We start from the raw sequence: 16026 nt of genomic DNA, 5'->3' as shown, positions 1-16026 counted from the left end.
GTTTTTTTTTTTTTTTTTCTTGAGACAGAGTCTCGCTCTGGAGTCCAGTGGCATGATCTTGGCTCACCACAACATCGGCCTCCCAGGTTCAAGTGATTCTCATGCCTCAGCTTCCTGAGTAGCTGGGATTATAGGTGTGTGCCACCACACCCAGCTAATTTTTTGTATTCTTAGTAGAGATGGGGTTTCACCATGTTGGCCAGGATGGTCTCAAACTCCTGACCTCAAGTAATCCGCCCACCTTGGCCAGATGAGCCATGGTACCCAGCCTCATTGTGGTTTTAATTTGCGTTTCTCTGATGATTAGTGATATTGAGCATTACATTCCCACCAACAGTGTAAAAGCTTTCCTATTTCTCCACATCCTTTCCAGCGTCTGTTGTTTCCTGTCTTTTTAATGATCGCCATTCTAACTGGCGTGAGATGGTATCTCATTGTGGTTTTGATTTGCATTTCTCTAATGACCAGTGATGATGAGCATTTTTTCATAAGTTTGTTGGCTGCATAAATGTCTTCTTTTGAGAAGTGTCTGTTCATATCCTTCACCCACTTTTTGATGGGGTTTTTTTCTTGTAAATTTGTTTAAGTTCTTTGTAGATTCTGGATATTAGCCCTTTGTCAGATGGATAGATTGCAAAAATTTTCTCCCATTCTGTAGGTTGCCTGTTCACTCTGATGATAGTTTCTTTTGCTGTGAAGAAGCTCTTTAGTTTAATTAGATCCCATTTATCAATTTTGGCTTTTGTTGCCATTGCTTTTTGTGTTTTAGTCATGAAGTCTTTGCTCATGCCTGTGTCCTGAATGGTATTGCCTAGGTTTTCATCAAGGGTTTTTATGGTTTTGGGTTTTACATTTAAGTCTTTAATCCATCTTGAGTTAATTTTTGTATAAGGTGTAAGGAAGGAGTCCAGTTTCAGGTTTCTGCATATGGCTAGCCAGTTTTCCCAACATCATTTATTAAATAGGGAATCGTTTCCCCATTGCTTGTTTTTGTCAGGTTTGTCAAAGATCAGTTGGCTGTAGATGTGTGGTGTTATTTCTGAGGCCTCTGTTCTGTTCCATTGTTCTATATATCTGTTTTGGTACCAGTACCATGCTGTTTTGGTTACTGTAGCCTTGTAGTATAGTTTGAAGTCAGGTAGTGTGATGCCTCCAGCTTTGTTCCTTTTGTTTAGGATTGTCTTGGCTATGTGGGCTCTTTTTTGGTTACGTATGAAATTTAAAGTAGTTTTTTCTAATTCTGTGAAGAAAGTCAGTGGTAGCTTGATGGGCATAACATTGAATCTCTAAATTACTTTGGGCAGTATGCCATTTTCACAATATTGATTCTTCCTATGCAAGAGCATGTAATGTTCTTCCATTTGTTTGTGTCCTCTTTTTATTTCCTTGAGCAGTGGTTTGTAGTTCTCCTTGAAGATGTCCTTCACATCCCTTGTAAGTTGGATTCCCCGGTATTTTATTTACTTTGTAGCAATTGTTAATGGGAGTTCACTTAAGATTTGGCTCTCTGCTTGTCTGTTATTGGTGTATAGGAATGCTTGTGATTTTTGCACATTGATTTTGTATCCTGAGACTTCGCTGAAGTTGCTAATCAGCTTAAGGAGATTTTGGGCTGAGACTATGGGGTTCTCTAAATAGACAATCATGTCATCTGCGAACAGAGACAATTTGACTTCCTCTTTTCCTAATTGAATGCCCTTTATTTCTTTCATTTGCCTGATTGCCCTGGCCAGAACTTCCAATACTATGTCGAATAGGAGTGGTGAGACAGGGCATCCTTGTCTTGTGCCAGTTTTCAAAGGGAATGCTTCCAGTTTTTGCCCATTCAGTATGATATTAGTTGTGGGTTTGTCATAAATAGCTCTTATTATTTTGAGATATGTTCATCAATACCTAGTTTGTTGAGAGTTTTTTTTAGCATGAAGAGCTGTTGAATTTTGTCAAAGGCCTTTCCTGTATCTATTGAGATAATCATGTGGTATTTGTCATTGGTTCTGTTTATGTGATGGATTACGTTTATTGATTTGCATACGTTGAACCAGCATTGCATCCCAGGATGAAGCCGACTTGATTGTGGTGGATAAGCTTTTTGATGTGCTGCTGTATTTGGTTTGCCAGTATTTTATTGAGGATTTTCACATGATGTTCATCAGGGATATTGGCCTAAAATTTTCTTTTTTTGTTGTGTCTCTTCCTGGTTTTGGCATCAGGATGATGCTGGCCTCAAAAAATGAGTTAGGGAGGATTCCTTCTTTTTCCATTCATTGGAATAGTTTCAGAAGGAATGGTACCAGCTCCTCTTTGTACCTCTGGTAGAATTCGGCTGTGAATCCTTCTGGTCCTGGACTTGTTGGTAGGCTATTAATTATTGCCTCAATTTCAGAACCTGTTATTGGTCTATTCAGAGACTCAGCTTCTTCCTGGTTTAGTCTTGGGAGGGTGTATGTGTCCAGGAATTTATCCATTTCTTCTAGATTTTCTAGTTTATTTGCATAGAAGTGTTTATAGTATTTTCTGATGGTAGTTTGTATTTCTGTGGGATCAGTGGTGATATCCCCTTTATCTTTTTTTTAATTGCATCTATTTGATTCTTCTCTCTTTTCTTCTTTATTAGTTTGGCTAGCAGTCTATCTATTTTGTTGATCTTTTCAAAAAACCAGCTCCTGCATTCATTGATTTTTTTGAAGGGATTTTTGTGTCTCTATCTCCTTCAGTTCTGCTCTGATCTTAATTATTTCTTGTCTTCTGCTAGCTTTTGAATTTGTTTGCTCTTGCTTCTCTAGTTCTTTTAATTGTGATGTTAGGGTGTCGATTTTTTATCTTGCCAGCTTTCTCTTGTGGGCATTTAGTGCTATAAATTTCCCTCTAAACACTGCTTTAAATGTGTCCCAGAGATTCTTGTATGTTGTGTCTTAGTTCTCATTGGTTTCAAAGAACATCTTTATTTCTGCCTTCATTTTGTTATGTACCCAGTAGTCATTCAGTATCAGGTTGTTCAGTTTCCATGTAGTTGTGTGGTTTTGAGTGGGCTTCTTAATCCTGAGTTCTAATTTGATTGCACTGTGGTCTGAGAGACAGTTTATTGTGATTTCTGCTTTTTTACATTTGCTGAGGAATGTTTTACTTTGAATTATGTGGTCAATTTTAGAATAAGTGTGATGTGGTGCTGAGAAGAATGTATATTCTGTTGATTTGGGGTTTAGAGTTCTGTAGATGTCTATTAGGTCAGCTTGGTCCAGAGATGAATTCAAGTCCTGGATATCCTTGTTAACCTTCTGTCTCATTGATCTGTCTAATATTGACAGTGGTGTGTTAAAGTCTCCCACTATTATTGTGTGGGAGTCTAAGTCTCTTTGGTGGTCTTTAAGAACTTGCTTTATGAATCGGGTTGCTCCTGTATTGGGTGCATATATATTTAGGATAGTTAGCTCTTCTTGTTGCATTGATCCCTTTACCATTATGTAATGCCCTTCTTTGTCTTTTCTGATCTTTGTTGGTTTAAAGTCTGTTTTATCAGAGACTAGGATTGCAACCTCTGCTTTTTTTTGTTTTCCATTTGCTTGGTAGATCTTTCTCCATCTCCATTAGGAGATGGGTCTTCTGAATACAGCACACCAGTGGGTCTTGACTGTTTATCCAATTTCCCAGTCTGTGTCTTTTAATTGGGGCATTTAGCCCATTTACATTTAAGATTAATTTTGTTATGTGTGAATTTGATCCTGTCATTATGATGCTAGCTGGTTATTTTGCCCATTAGTTGAGGCAGTTTCTTCATAGCGTTGATGGCCTTTACAATTTGGTATGTTTTTGCAGTGGCTGGTACCGGTTTTTCCTTTCCATGTTTAGTGCTTTCTTCAGGAGCTCTTGCAAGGCAAGCATGTTGTTGACAGAATTTCTCAGCATTTGCTTGTCTGTAAAGGATTTTATTTCTCCTTCACTTATAAAGCTTAGTTTGGCTGGATATGAAATTCTGGGTTGAAAATTCTTTTCTTTAAGAATGTTGAATATTGGCCCCCACTCTCTTCTGGCTTGTAAGGTTTCTGCTGAGAAATCCGCTGTTAGTATGATGGGCCTCCCTTTGTGGGTAACCCAAGATTTCTCTCTGGCTGCCCTTAACATTTTTTCCTTCATTTCAACCTTGGTGAAACTGACGATTATGTGTCTTGGGGTTGCTCTTCTTGAGGAATACCTTTGTGGTGTTCTCTGTATTTCCTGAATTTGAATGTTGGCCTGCCCTGTTAGGTTGGGGAAGTTCTCCTGGATAATATCCTGAAGAGTGTTTTCCAACTTGGTTCCTTTCTCCCCATCACTTTTAGGTACATGAATCAAACGTAGGTTTGGTCTATTCACATAGTCCCATATTTCTTGGAGGCTTTGTTCATTTCTTTTCACTCTTTTTTCTCTAATCTTGTCTTCTTTCTTTATTTCATTAATTTGATCTTCAGTTACTGATATTCTTTCTTCCACTTGACCGATTCAACTTTTGAAGCTTGTGTGTGCTTCACGAAGTTCTCTTGCTGTGTTTCTCAGCTCCATCAGGTCATTTATGTTCTTCTCTACACTGGCTATTCTAGTTAGCAATTCGTCTAACCTTTCTTCAAGGTTCTTAGCTTTCTTCCATTGGGTTAGAACATGTTCTTTTAGCTCGGAGGAGTTTGTTATTACCCACCTTCTGAAGCCTACTTCTGTCAATTTGTCAAACTCGTTCTCTGTCCAGTTTTGTTCCCTTGCTGGTGAGGAGTTGTGATCCTTTGGAGGAGAAGAGGCATTCTGGTTTTTGGAATTTTCAGCCCTTCTGTGCTGGTTTCTCCCCATCTTTGTGGTTTTATCTACCTTTGTTCTTTGATGTTGCTGACCTATGGATGGGGTTTTGGTGTGGATGTCCTTCTTGTTTGTTAGTTTTCCTTCTAACAGTCAGGCCTCTCAGCTGCAAGTCTGTTAGAGTTTGCTGGAGGTCCACCCAGACCCTGTTTGCCTGTGTATCACCAGTGGAGGCTGCAGAACAGCACATATTGCTGCCTGATCCTTCCTCTAGAACGTTCATCCTAGAGGGGCACCTGCCAGATGCCAGCCAGAGCTCTCCTGTATAAGGTGTCTGTCAGCCCCTACTGGGAGGTGTCTCCCAGTCAGGCTACACAGGGGTCAGGGACCCACTTAAGGAGGCAGTCTGTCCGTTATCACAGCTCGAATGCTGTGCTGGGAGAACCGCTACTCTCTTCAGAGCTGTCACGCAGGGACATTTAAAGTCTGTTGAAGGAGTGCCCACAGATGCCCCTTCCCCCGAGTGCTCTGTCCCAGGGAGATGGGGGATTTATCTATAAGTCCCTGACGGGGCTGCTGCCTTTTGTTCAGAGATGTCCTGCCCACAGAGGTAGAATCTAGAGAGGCAGCCGTGCTGAGCTGCGGTGGGCTCCGCCCAGTTCATACTTCCTGGAGGCTTTGTTTACACTGTCAGCATAAAACTGCCTACTCAAGCCTCAGCAATGGCCGACGCCCCTCCCCCCACCAAGCTGTAGCATCCCAGGTCAATCTCAGACTGCTATGCTAGCATTGAGAATTTCAAGCCAATGGATCTTAGCTTGCTGGCCTCTGTGGGCATGGGACTCACCGAGCCAGGCACCAGAGGGAATCTCCTGGTCTGCCGGTTGCGAAGACTGTGGAAAAAGTGCAGTATTGGGGCAGGAGTGTACCATTCCCCCAAGTACAGTCACTCGCAGCTTCCTTTGGCTAGGAACGGGAAATCCCCTCACCCCTTGCGCTTCCTGGGTGAGGCGACTCCCCACCCTGCTTCGGCTTGCCCTCCGTGGGCTGCACCCACTGTCCAACCATTCCCAATGAGATGAACCAGGTACCTCAGTTGGAAATGCAGAAGTCACCCTCTTCTGTGTCAGTCTCGCTGGGAGCTGCAGACTGGAGCTGTTCCTATTGGGCTATGTTGCCAGAAATACCCTAGAAATTCTTACAGCAATTGATGGAACATTTGAATCTAGTAAATCAAACCTAATAATTAAAAATTTGAGCTTTGTGTATTTTAATTTTTTTATTTTGAATAATTGTTACTATATTTTACAAGATTGATTTATATCATGTTCAACTTTTTCTAAAAAAGGGTTCTTCACTATAGACAGTTTGCAAATCACAGATCTCTAGTAAGCCTAGAAGTACAATATTTGCCGATAGGAAAGCAAAATCCTTTATGTAATTTTTTTTTTACATGTTATTGAAATTTTACAAGTTATCTGGATGCACCATGTGATTTACTGGACTAGAACAAGGTACATGATACTCAAAAAATAACTATAATAGACCACTTGGAAGCTTTGTAATCTAAGCGGCTGACCATGTTTTTTAATTTAGGAATAAATCTTAGAGATCATCTTTTTTTTCATGGTTGCATACTATGCTACTGAATGGATGTCACTTTTAATTAACCTGTCTTACACTGATGAACATTTGAATTGTTTCCAGCCATTTATTACAAAGAATACTGCAACATACTTCCACAATACTGCCCTGTTGCAGAATACTGCAAATATACATGCTTGTATAATTATTTCACACAGGGAAGTACTGTATGTATGTCCAGTAAAAATTATATGCCTTTATTATTTTGATAGCTGTTACTTAATTGTCCTTCATGAGAGTTGTACCAATTTACATTCTCATCAGTAGTGCACAGATGTGCTAGTTTTCTCATAGCTTTGTCCAACAGTCATAGAAATTTTTAGTAGTTACAGATTTGTCCTTTTGCTTTTTATAACATTATCAGTTAGTGCCAGATAAGTTTATACTTGTTATTTTATATGCACCAATGTTAAGAGATTTGGGGGTCGGATTCAAAGATCAGACAGATGACAGCTATGATGGCCTAGCAGAAAGAATACAAGATTAGGACTGTTAAAACACTAGGGTTTTGGTTGTGTGACTAAGTTGCTTTGTGACATTAGACAGCAAATCTTAATTCCCCTACTAACATTTACTAGATCTATACCCTTGGCTAAGTACCCGAGCTCTTCTGGAGTTTTTTGTTGTTTAATCTGTTAGAGATAAAACTGTCTTATCTACCTAAATCCAAGAGTCTGCACTAGAGGCTTTCTTCAGGTGTTTTCTAACTCTAGCTCTTCAATTCTACTGTTTACCCAATCTTTAAACTGGCCATACTGACTTGGCTAGATTTCCAACCTGAGGTAATTATAGCTACCTTTGAGTATTATTTTAGATCTTGCCATTTTAAATTTTTTTACTTAATGTGTGTACATAATACACATATGTATGTGTAATATATAACATACATTATATATAACTTCATACACACAAAAAATACATACAAACATGTAAGAAATATAGTATAATAAAAATTACTTGCTGTGAATTTACCATTAGCTTAAGAAAGAACAATACCTAATATTTCTCGTAGGTATTATTAATACACCTCTTGTGTGCCTGTCCCTAATTGCATCCTTCTTGAGCTAATTTTTTATAAACATAGTCATCTTCCTGTGTTCTTGGGGGATTGTTCCAGAACATCCGTAGATGCTCAAGTTCCTCATGTAAAATTGTGTAGTATTTGCATATAACTTACGCACATTCTCCTGGATACTCTTTAAAAATCATCTGTAGATTATTTACAATACCTAATAAAATGCCTACACATCACTTCATTCATGTGGACTTAATGTACTTGGTAAATACAAAAGTTTTGCTTTTTGGAACTTGGGTGGAATTTTTTTTATTCCTGAATGTTTTTGATCTGCAGTTCATTGAATCCACAGAGGTAGAACCTATGGCCCAACTCTAATATAGGTATAAATCATCATCTTCTATGAAAGCATCTGATCAGCTGTGACACAGCATGGGCATCTATTAATTATAAAAAGGAGAAAAAGATTGAAAAACTACTACAGACTTAAACCATTACTGTGACTTTATTACAATAGTTAACAATATTTTAGTGGTATACAATCATATCACAATTACTCAAGCTATATACAAACAGGTATTTATATAAGTCAACATTTAAAAAAGAAAAAGCAATTAATGACCTCCCCAAAATCACATTATCAACAAGATTTTTTTCTAAAAGTTACGGCCAATCCAATAACAAAAAAATTCACAGTTATTCTGCAGACATTTTAAAGATGCAGGAATTGTATTGCACATTATATAATTATAAACCATAACAAGCAGTTATATATTTTAATCTAGTTTTTCACAAAATTTACATTATCATGCAATACTTCACTGTACACAGAATGATGGAACTAGAACAAACAGGTTAACTTACAAACTTTTAATTATAGTAGCCACAAATTTAGAATTATTTTAAAGTTATATTTAAAATTATTATACTAAAAAAACACTCGTGTAATAAAACAGACACAATCATAATTTGTTCACAGATCAAATTACTTTTTTAGTGTTCTTCTTTGTCTTTGCCTTTCTTTTCCTTTTCATCCTGTAGTGCAGTACCGAGCTTTTTGATAAGAACTGACAGAACCTTGTCCAGTGGATCCATGACTCCTCTTTGAAGCCATTTAGGAATAGTAGTCCTAGCATGATGAAAGCCCAATTTTTGAAGAATATAATCAACACCTACTGGATCAATCTTTCTTCCAGTCCAAGAAATCAATCTAAAATAAAAATTAGTTATTAAGGAGTGTAATGCCCTAAAGCATGGTTCTAATGGTAGGAAAAGAACATCACTAAGCCTCTATAATATACTCAAGACAAAATATTTTCAGTAAGTACATTTGTATAAATGAGCCCATAATTCCTGGATTCACCATAATAATCGCATTCAAAAAATAATATATGTATGATTATAAATATCTTTGACAACCTAAACACAGCAATAGTGTTTACTGTATTTCATCCTGAATATTTTAGGCCTGTTATACAGTTATCTTAAACATATAAAAGGACATCTGGTTAATTTAAGTAGATTTCATAAGCATGTGGCATAATGGGAGAAAAAGGCTAAAATTTACTGAGTGCTATGTGCTAAACATACTTGAAGGGAGAACCATTTTTTCCCTATTCTTGCTATTTCCTTATACGTGGAGAAACAGCTGTTACTGAACCGCTCCTGGCCACCTTCTGCCCCTGTATTGATGATTTATCCAACAGGCAAAGTTAACGGAGGAAGTAACAGTTCAGTACCCTCCTCCCTCATGGGAGCCCTTCATTTTAGTCTGTTCCTTCATACCACAGGTTTTTCAGGAGCAAGCCCCTAAACAGGTTAGCCCTAGAGTATTCTATGTTGTGTGTGGCTACGTACATACATAGAGCTGCTGATTGTACAACTCCAGCAACCCCCATCCCACCCTTCCCTGAAGTTAAGTTCTGCATCGATGCCCTGCAGGTAGGAACAAACCTGAACTTTGTAGAAAGCCATTGTTGCCATATATCTAAGCCACATGTCTTGTTATCAGCTTTATCCATATTTATTAATCTCTCCCACTATTTCAATTGGTTCTGAACTCAGGGTGGGGGTTGGGGGTGGTTAGGCATTGATCTCCTCAAACTCAAATAGTTATAAGCATTTTGCGTTAATTCATTTAACCAGTGTAACGATCCTACAAGGTGGGTAATACCATTTTCCAAATTTTTCATGAGTCAACTGAGGCAGAGAGAACAGAGGGGTTAGGTGTTTTGGCCTAGCTCAGTCAGCTACTATGCAAAAGAGCTGGGCTTACAGCCAGAGCTCTTAAACCACGCTCTCTACCACTACACCACATTACTTAACTAGTTACTCTTGATAGTTTGCTAAAAAAAAGGAATATGGTAACTATTTTTATGCTCACTTGAACCTAAATTCATTTTGTATTCAATTTAAATACATTATTATTTAAATTTGCAAATACAAAACAGATTTTACAAATAGTTTTCTGCATTAGGACCTCTGCAGTATTTTAACAGTTAATATTTCTCATGGGTATATGCACTATTAGTACCAAAGTGTTTTGCTTATTTAGTTACAACAAATTTTACTGTATGCCAATTATTTATTAACACACCAAGTCAGTACTTTCTGCCTATACAAGAGTCCTCACTGCATAATGGAGATTTTATTTTGGAATTATTTTGTGACATAAATATGTCTGAATAAAAACCTTATCTAAATAAAATGTATATCATTTTGCAGAATGTTGTGCTGGGATGTAATGGATTTTTAAAAATAGTGTTATTTCAGGATTCAGACAGTTACAACAGGATTAACAAAGCAGATGAAATGAAAGGAAAAAAACAGGAAGGCTGTTAGTGTTAATCACAAACAAGGACACACAAAGCAAGCACCACTAGTTATAGAAACTGTCATAAATATAACTGAAACTAAAAAATACTTTTGAAATTTTGGGATAGTGATTTAATTGGGATAATTGTAGTAGACCATGACTCAGTAAGGGAACCTTAATCTGATAGTGTTAAATTTGAGATATTAGGCATAGTTTTATAATGCTTAGTATGCAAAGAGAGGGGCACTGTGATGCTGCAGGTTTTATTTCAGTGTTATGACATATATACAGCAAGAAATTAAAATAGTTCCTTAACAATTAAATATGACTTCTGCTGCATCTTGCCATACTAAGTAACAAAACAGTTTACAGTAGCTACCTCAAACCCTGAAAATAACATCTTGGTGAGAAGGTGAAAAACTAATGGGAACAGTGGAAGGACAATTATTCTCATATTTTAGTAATGTCACCCATTGGACAACTCATCAGTGCTGAGCTATTCTCAACATTTGTACTTCATTCGCCTTACCTAGAAACAAATACAGAAAGAAGCAGCAAAGACAGCACACAGAAGCTATAGACATTACAGGAGACTAACTTCTGAATATATTTTTTGATAATCGTATGTAACTTACATTATTCATAACATTTTGCTCATAGTAATCCCTTAGCATATGGGTAAAATGTATATACTCATTACTTACCTAAGAGTAGGTTCTAGATGCCATGTATTGCACATAAAATCTCTCCAGTCCACAGTAGTATAAGTGATGCTATCTTCTCTATCTTTATCAGAGGAATTGTCATCATGTATAATAATTGGACTTTTTTGTCCTGGTCGAGTAGATAAAATCCGAGGTGGAAAGATGGCTATAAGGAAAATTTAGATTAGTATGATACATTTATGTTAAATCACCATAAGAATTAGAACAGAATTGGTTTCATTTCTCATTTTATCTATGACCTGGCCAAAGCCGCATTTAATTGCATTTCTTAAAAATAATATTTTAAAATAAGCCATAAGTACCAATTATTGATAATTCTTGGAGATTAACAGTGTCAACATTAATGATAAAAAATGCTGAGATCATTGACTTGATAGCAAGCCTATGGCACTGAAATTGATAGTCGTAGGTTTCCTAAAGAATGGCTGTAGTAGGTTTTTTTTATTTTTTATTTTTTATTTTATTATTATTATACTTTAAGTTTTAGGGTACCTGTGCACAATGTGCAGGTTAGTTACATATGTATAGATGTGCCATGCTGGTGTGCTGCACCCATTAACTCGTCATTTAGCATTAGGTATATCTCCTAATGCTATCCCTCCCCCCTCCCTTTTTTGTTTTTTTTTTTTAACAGCTTTGAGATATAATTCACACACCATACCATTCATTAATTTAAGCTGTGTAATTCAATGGTTTTTGTATGCTAATGGCTAGTTGTATATATATTTGAACAGTGGTACTAAAGAGGTTTTTATGTAAGCAGGCTTTTCACTCTTTATAAAGACAAGTCTTTTAATTGGCTATAATAATTATATATAAAGTGTAATCTGCAACATAGGTATTAGGGTGGTGCAAAAGTAATTGCAGTTTTTGCCATTAATACTTTCATATGATCTTATTTAATGAATACAGCTTTCCTCTTAGGGCATTAGTTTCAATACACAAATTGGACGTGAAATAATTGAATAATTAGGTAATATGTGTTATATAGCTCTGGTTATAACTTGATTGGGAATGAGCCTCAAAATGAAGCCATAGTAACGCACTACGTAAGAACACAGATGCCCTGTTCAGTTAAGGCCTGCTCAGTTGCTGGGTTTTTGTTTATTACTGGTGGTGGTTACAGTGCCACAATTTATTTTGATGTTCTCTAAATATGTTGATTCTGGTATAGTCTGACATGCTGTTAAGCATTTTCTCAGGTATGTTTGAGTATTTTGGCCAAAACGAAGTGCTTGTTGTTTGTAATAACTTATTTATAATTGAAATCCTCACACATATATTTTGTTATTGTAAATCCACCCCCTTTTCCCATTGAAATGTTTTATAACAGTTTATATTAAAACGGTCTTTTTGTTGTTGTTTTTTAGAAATACACGTAGTTTGTGGCAGACCAAGACCAACACACTATTTCATAAAATGACAAATGTTTCACATCATAACCAAGAGAAACAAATTTGTCAGGTTTTCAAATATAGGTAGACTAGAAAATAATTCTGAACTTCACAGGTTTGTCTTGAATCTGTTTTTTTCTACATTAAGTTTAAATATTAAGGCATAAAAACAAAAAGGATTGCCAGTGACTGGTATCGGTTGGGGCTGTATGTGAAGATTTTATCTACTTATATATAATATACAAGATTGCCTATTATACAGTTTCTGTCATTTTACTTGAAGTTTCTACTGAGGTCATATAGATTTCTCCCAGCCATCATTATTGATTTTACTCTCTCACTGAATTTTGGGCACATCTCAATTGAATATTAATAAAAGAGCATTTCAATGTATGCTATGCTACCTTTGTACTCTTTCAACATGGTCGTTTGATAATCTTTATTTTTAAAAGTCAAGACAAATTTTATATTTTTTCCTCATGAAGAAAATGAAACAGTATTATAGTGTGACTTGAACAAATTACATTTATTCCAAGTTATTTATTAGGAAGCACATATGTGATTTTACCATTGTATATTCATAACGGTGCAATAAATATTTATTGAATGAATAAATGGCCATATATTTTATAAGCATTCCAAATCATTACATTTCAAACTACCTCATTCTTTTAAACAGTTACAGAGTACTATAATATATTAGCTAATTCCAGATATTAGGGCTGCCATACTTTTTTTTTTTTTTTGAGACAGGATCTCTGTCACCCAGGCTGGAGTGTGGTGGTGCGATTATGGCTCACAGCTCACTGTAGCCTTGAACTCCCAGGCTCAAGCGATCCTCCCACCTCACAGCCTCCCCAGTAGCTGGGGACTACAGGTATGTGCCACCACACCTGGCTAATTTTTGTATTTTTTGTAGAAATGGGGTCTCACTTTGTTGCCTAGGCTGGTCTCAAAGCCCTGGGCTCAAGCAGTCCATCCTCCTTGGCATCCCAAAGTGCTGGTATTACAGACATGAGCCACCGCCCCCAGCCACCATACATTTCTTAATGGGTAAACATTAAGTTACCAGTGTGTAAACCAATGTTAGCAAGCTCATGAACCCAAATACCACCACTGAGATTTAAATAATTTATTAAAAAGAAAATGTTTTCTGCATTCCAAACATTTATCAGCTTTCTCAATTCAGTTTTCACAATTAGGTGAATAACTCATGCTTCTTTATTATGTAGTTGTTTCTTTAGTCATTTCACTTTGATTTGCAGTATTTTCTCACATTTTCCTATTTTTCAAGAATCTCCTGTAAGATCTAACTGAAAATGTACATAAGATAATGTATACAGAAACACTTTGTAAAGTATAAAACACCGTTGGTGCTGTATATATAGCAAGTACTCAGAAAGTCTGTGATAGTCTAACACTATTTACTGATATCTTCAACTCACAGGAGATATATTCCACTCATTTTCTCATTAGACCATAACAATTCATGTAAATGGCATTGACAGCTGCCATTCTTGCAGCCTAAAAGAAAAAGAGTATTCCACCCACCTTTTTCTTTTTCTTTAAGATAAGCTGACACTAAATCATGAAGAAACATGATGAGCTCAGCATCCATAGTCACACAAATGTGGTCAGTGAACTCTGTCACCACACTACATTCTACTTTTGGCTTCAGGCTGGCATCTGCAATAATATGGTAAAAGATTTAATAAAATGAGTCATCTTCCTATTAATAAGGATTTATATAGGTCTATGTAAATGCATCCACATGAAATGCAACTGTAAAGAAATGAGTAATATCTGTATGTGATTTACAGGATGATGATAGTTTGTTAAGCACTTCCCTAGTACAGATTGAGTATCCTTTATCCAATTATGCTTGGGATCAGATGTCTTTCAAATTTTGGATTCTGGAATATTTGCATTATACTTACTGGTTTTAGAACCCCAACCCAAAAATCTGAAATCCTCCAATGAGCATTTCCTGTATCATGTCAGTGTTCAAAATATTTTAGATTTTAGGGCATTTCAGATTATTGGATTGGGATGCTCAACCTATATATGCCATTTATTCCTCATAATAGTCCTATAAATGAAGTCCAATTATTCTTCTTCATTTTACTGAGGAGAGAGAGGTATAAGTTGGTTAAATAATTTTCCAGAGGTCATATAGCTGATAAGAAAATAAATCAATTTTGCCTAGAAAATTAATTTCATTAGATATTAATATTACAAAAAATCCATGGGAACACAGCAGTAGTTTGAAGTGCCTTTAGAATTTTCTTATTAACTTTAAATTGTTTTTCTACATACCCTGTAATGAAGGCTCCTGTGGTTCTTGAACATGAATGGATTTAAAGTCAAGCTGCATCCTTGGTAATGCAAAGATAGTCTCTGTTTCATGGTTGTAGCTAGAACCTCCTCTGAATCCACTCAACAAACTAGAATTCTTCACAGTAGTGCTATTCTCAGTGTTGTTAGCATCAACATTACGAAGTAGATTTAGCTCTACATGCATAATGATAAAGAGAGAGTCAAATTAAAACAATAGGCATTGACAAGCCTATATAGCTTTTAAGACAACTATAATATACAGAACTATTATTTCAAAAGTTGGAAAGAATCACATTATATATAGATATACTACATATATCTATGTATACAGACATATACATATACATGGACACATATGTATATCTATATATACATATGTATATATACATATATTTATATATATACATATGATATAGATATATATGTAGTATATCTATATCAGTATCTCACTGTTGTCAAGACCAAAGCTTTATAATGGGATTTGTATAAACCCAATACATTCTAGCTTTGGTTTCTGGGATTTTAAAATGAATATTATTCTCAACTGAATTCATGTCTGAAGTTGGAATTTCACTAAGCCCAAAGGGCTCCATAGATTGAACACTTCACTCTTAAAGAATTTGAGATTAAATAGGATCCTGGTCTTGAAATCAGGTAGAAGTACTGATTTTCCCCAACATATGTGCTATGATTAAACTATAGATCTTAGTTTTATAAAGATCTTTTATAGATCTTAGAATTATAATAGTTAGTATTTTTCTTCAGACAGCAGTTCATTATGCTAATAGGCGCTTTAGGACACTCCAGCCATAAAGATCCCCCTTCCCCCAAATCCCTGTTTGGAAGGTAAAATAGTCAGTACAGGCATAATCTTCTGATTCACTTTCTTATTCTCCTTTGTTCTAGGAACATTTTTAACAGTCTCTATTCAATCCATGAGATGGCCTGTTCCATGGTAACTGTTCTCATGGGGCCTAATCTTTTCCATTTTGAAAAAAGGTCATTTTTGGCTGGGCATGGTGGCTCATGCCTGTAATCCCAGCACTTTGGGAGGCTGAGGCGGGTGTATCACGAGGTCAGGAGTTCGAGACCAGCCTGAACAACATGGTAAAACCCTGTCTCTACTAAAAATACAAAAATTAGCCGGGCATGGTGGTGCACACCTGTAATCCCAGTTACTCAGGAGGCTGAGGCAGGAGAATCGCTTGAACCCAGGAAATGGAGGTTGCAGTGAGCCAAGATCATGCCACTGCACTTCAGTCTGGGCAACAGAGCAAGACTCTGTCTCAAAAAAAAAAAAAAAAAGAAAAAAGGTCATTTTTATGTAAAACATTG

At 36.4% G+C, this 16026-nt stretch overlaps 1 protein-coding gene across 12 annotated transcripts in view; it reads right to left on the bottom strand.

Annotated features, from left to right (window-relative positions):
- Positions 1-7906: 7906 nt before the first annotated feature.
- Positions 7907-16026, bottom strand: part of BLTP1 (bridge-like lipid transfer protein family member 1) — a 215442-nt gene continuing 207322 nt past the window's right edge. For all 12 annotated transcript variants that reach the window (XM_055385628.1, XM_019025467.4, XM_055385634.2 and 9 more), the window contains 4 exons: positions 14671-14865; positions 13906-14040; positions 10940-11105; positions 7907-8630 (listed from right to left, as the gene is read on the bottom strand). In XM_055385628.1, the coding sequence (XP_055241603.1) occupies positions 8414-8630; positions 10940-11105; positions 13906-14040; positions 14671-14865 (713 nt within the window). In that variant the 3' untranslated portion in view covers positions 7907-8413. The remainder of the gene's footprint in view (positions 8631-10939; positions 11106-13905; positions 14041-14670; positions 14866-16026) is intronic.

Source organism: Gorilla gorilla, chromosome 3 (genome assembly GCF_029281585.2).
Source record: "Gorilla gorilla gorilla isolate KB3781 chromosome 3, NHGRI_mGorGor1-v2.1_pri, whole genome shotgun sequence".
Taxonomy (NCBI): Eukaryota; Metazoa; Chordata; class Mammalia; order Primates; family Hominidae; genus Gorilla; species Gorilla gorilla.
The sequence above is the reverse complement of the archived record's forward strand: the minus strand, read 5'-3'. Positions and strand labels throughout refer to the sequence as shown.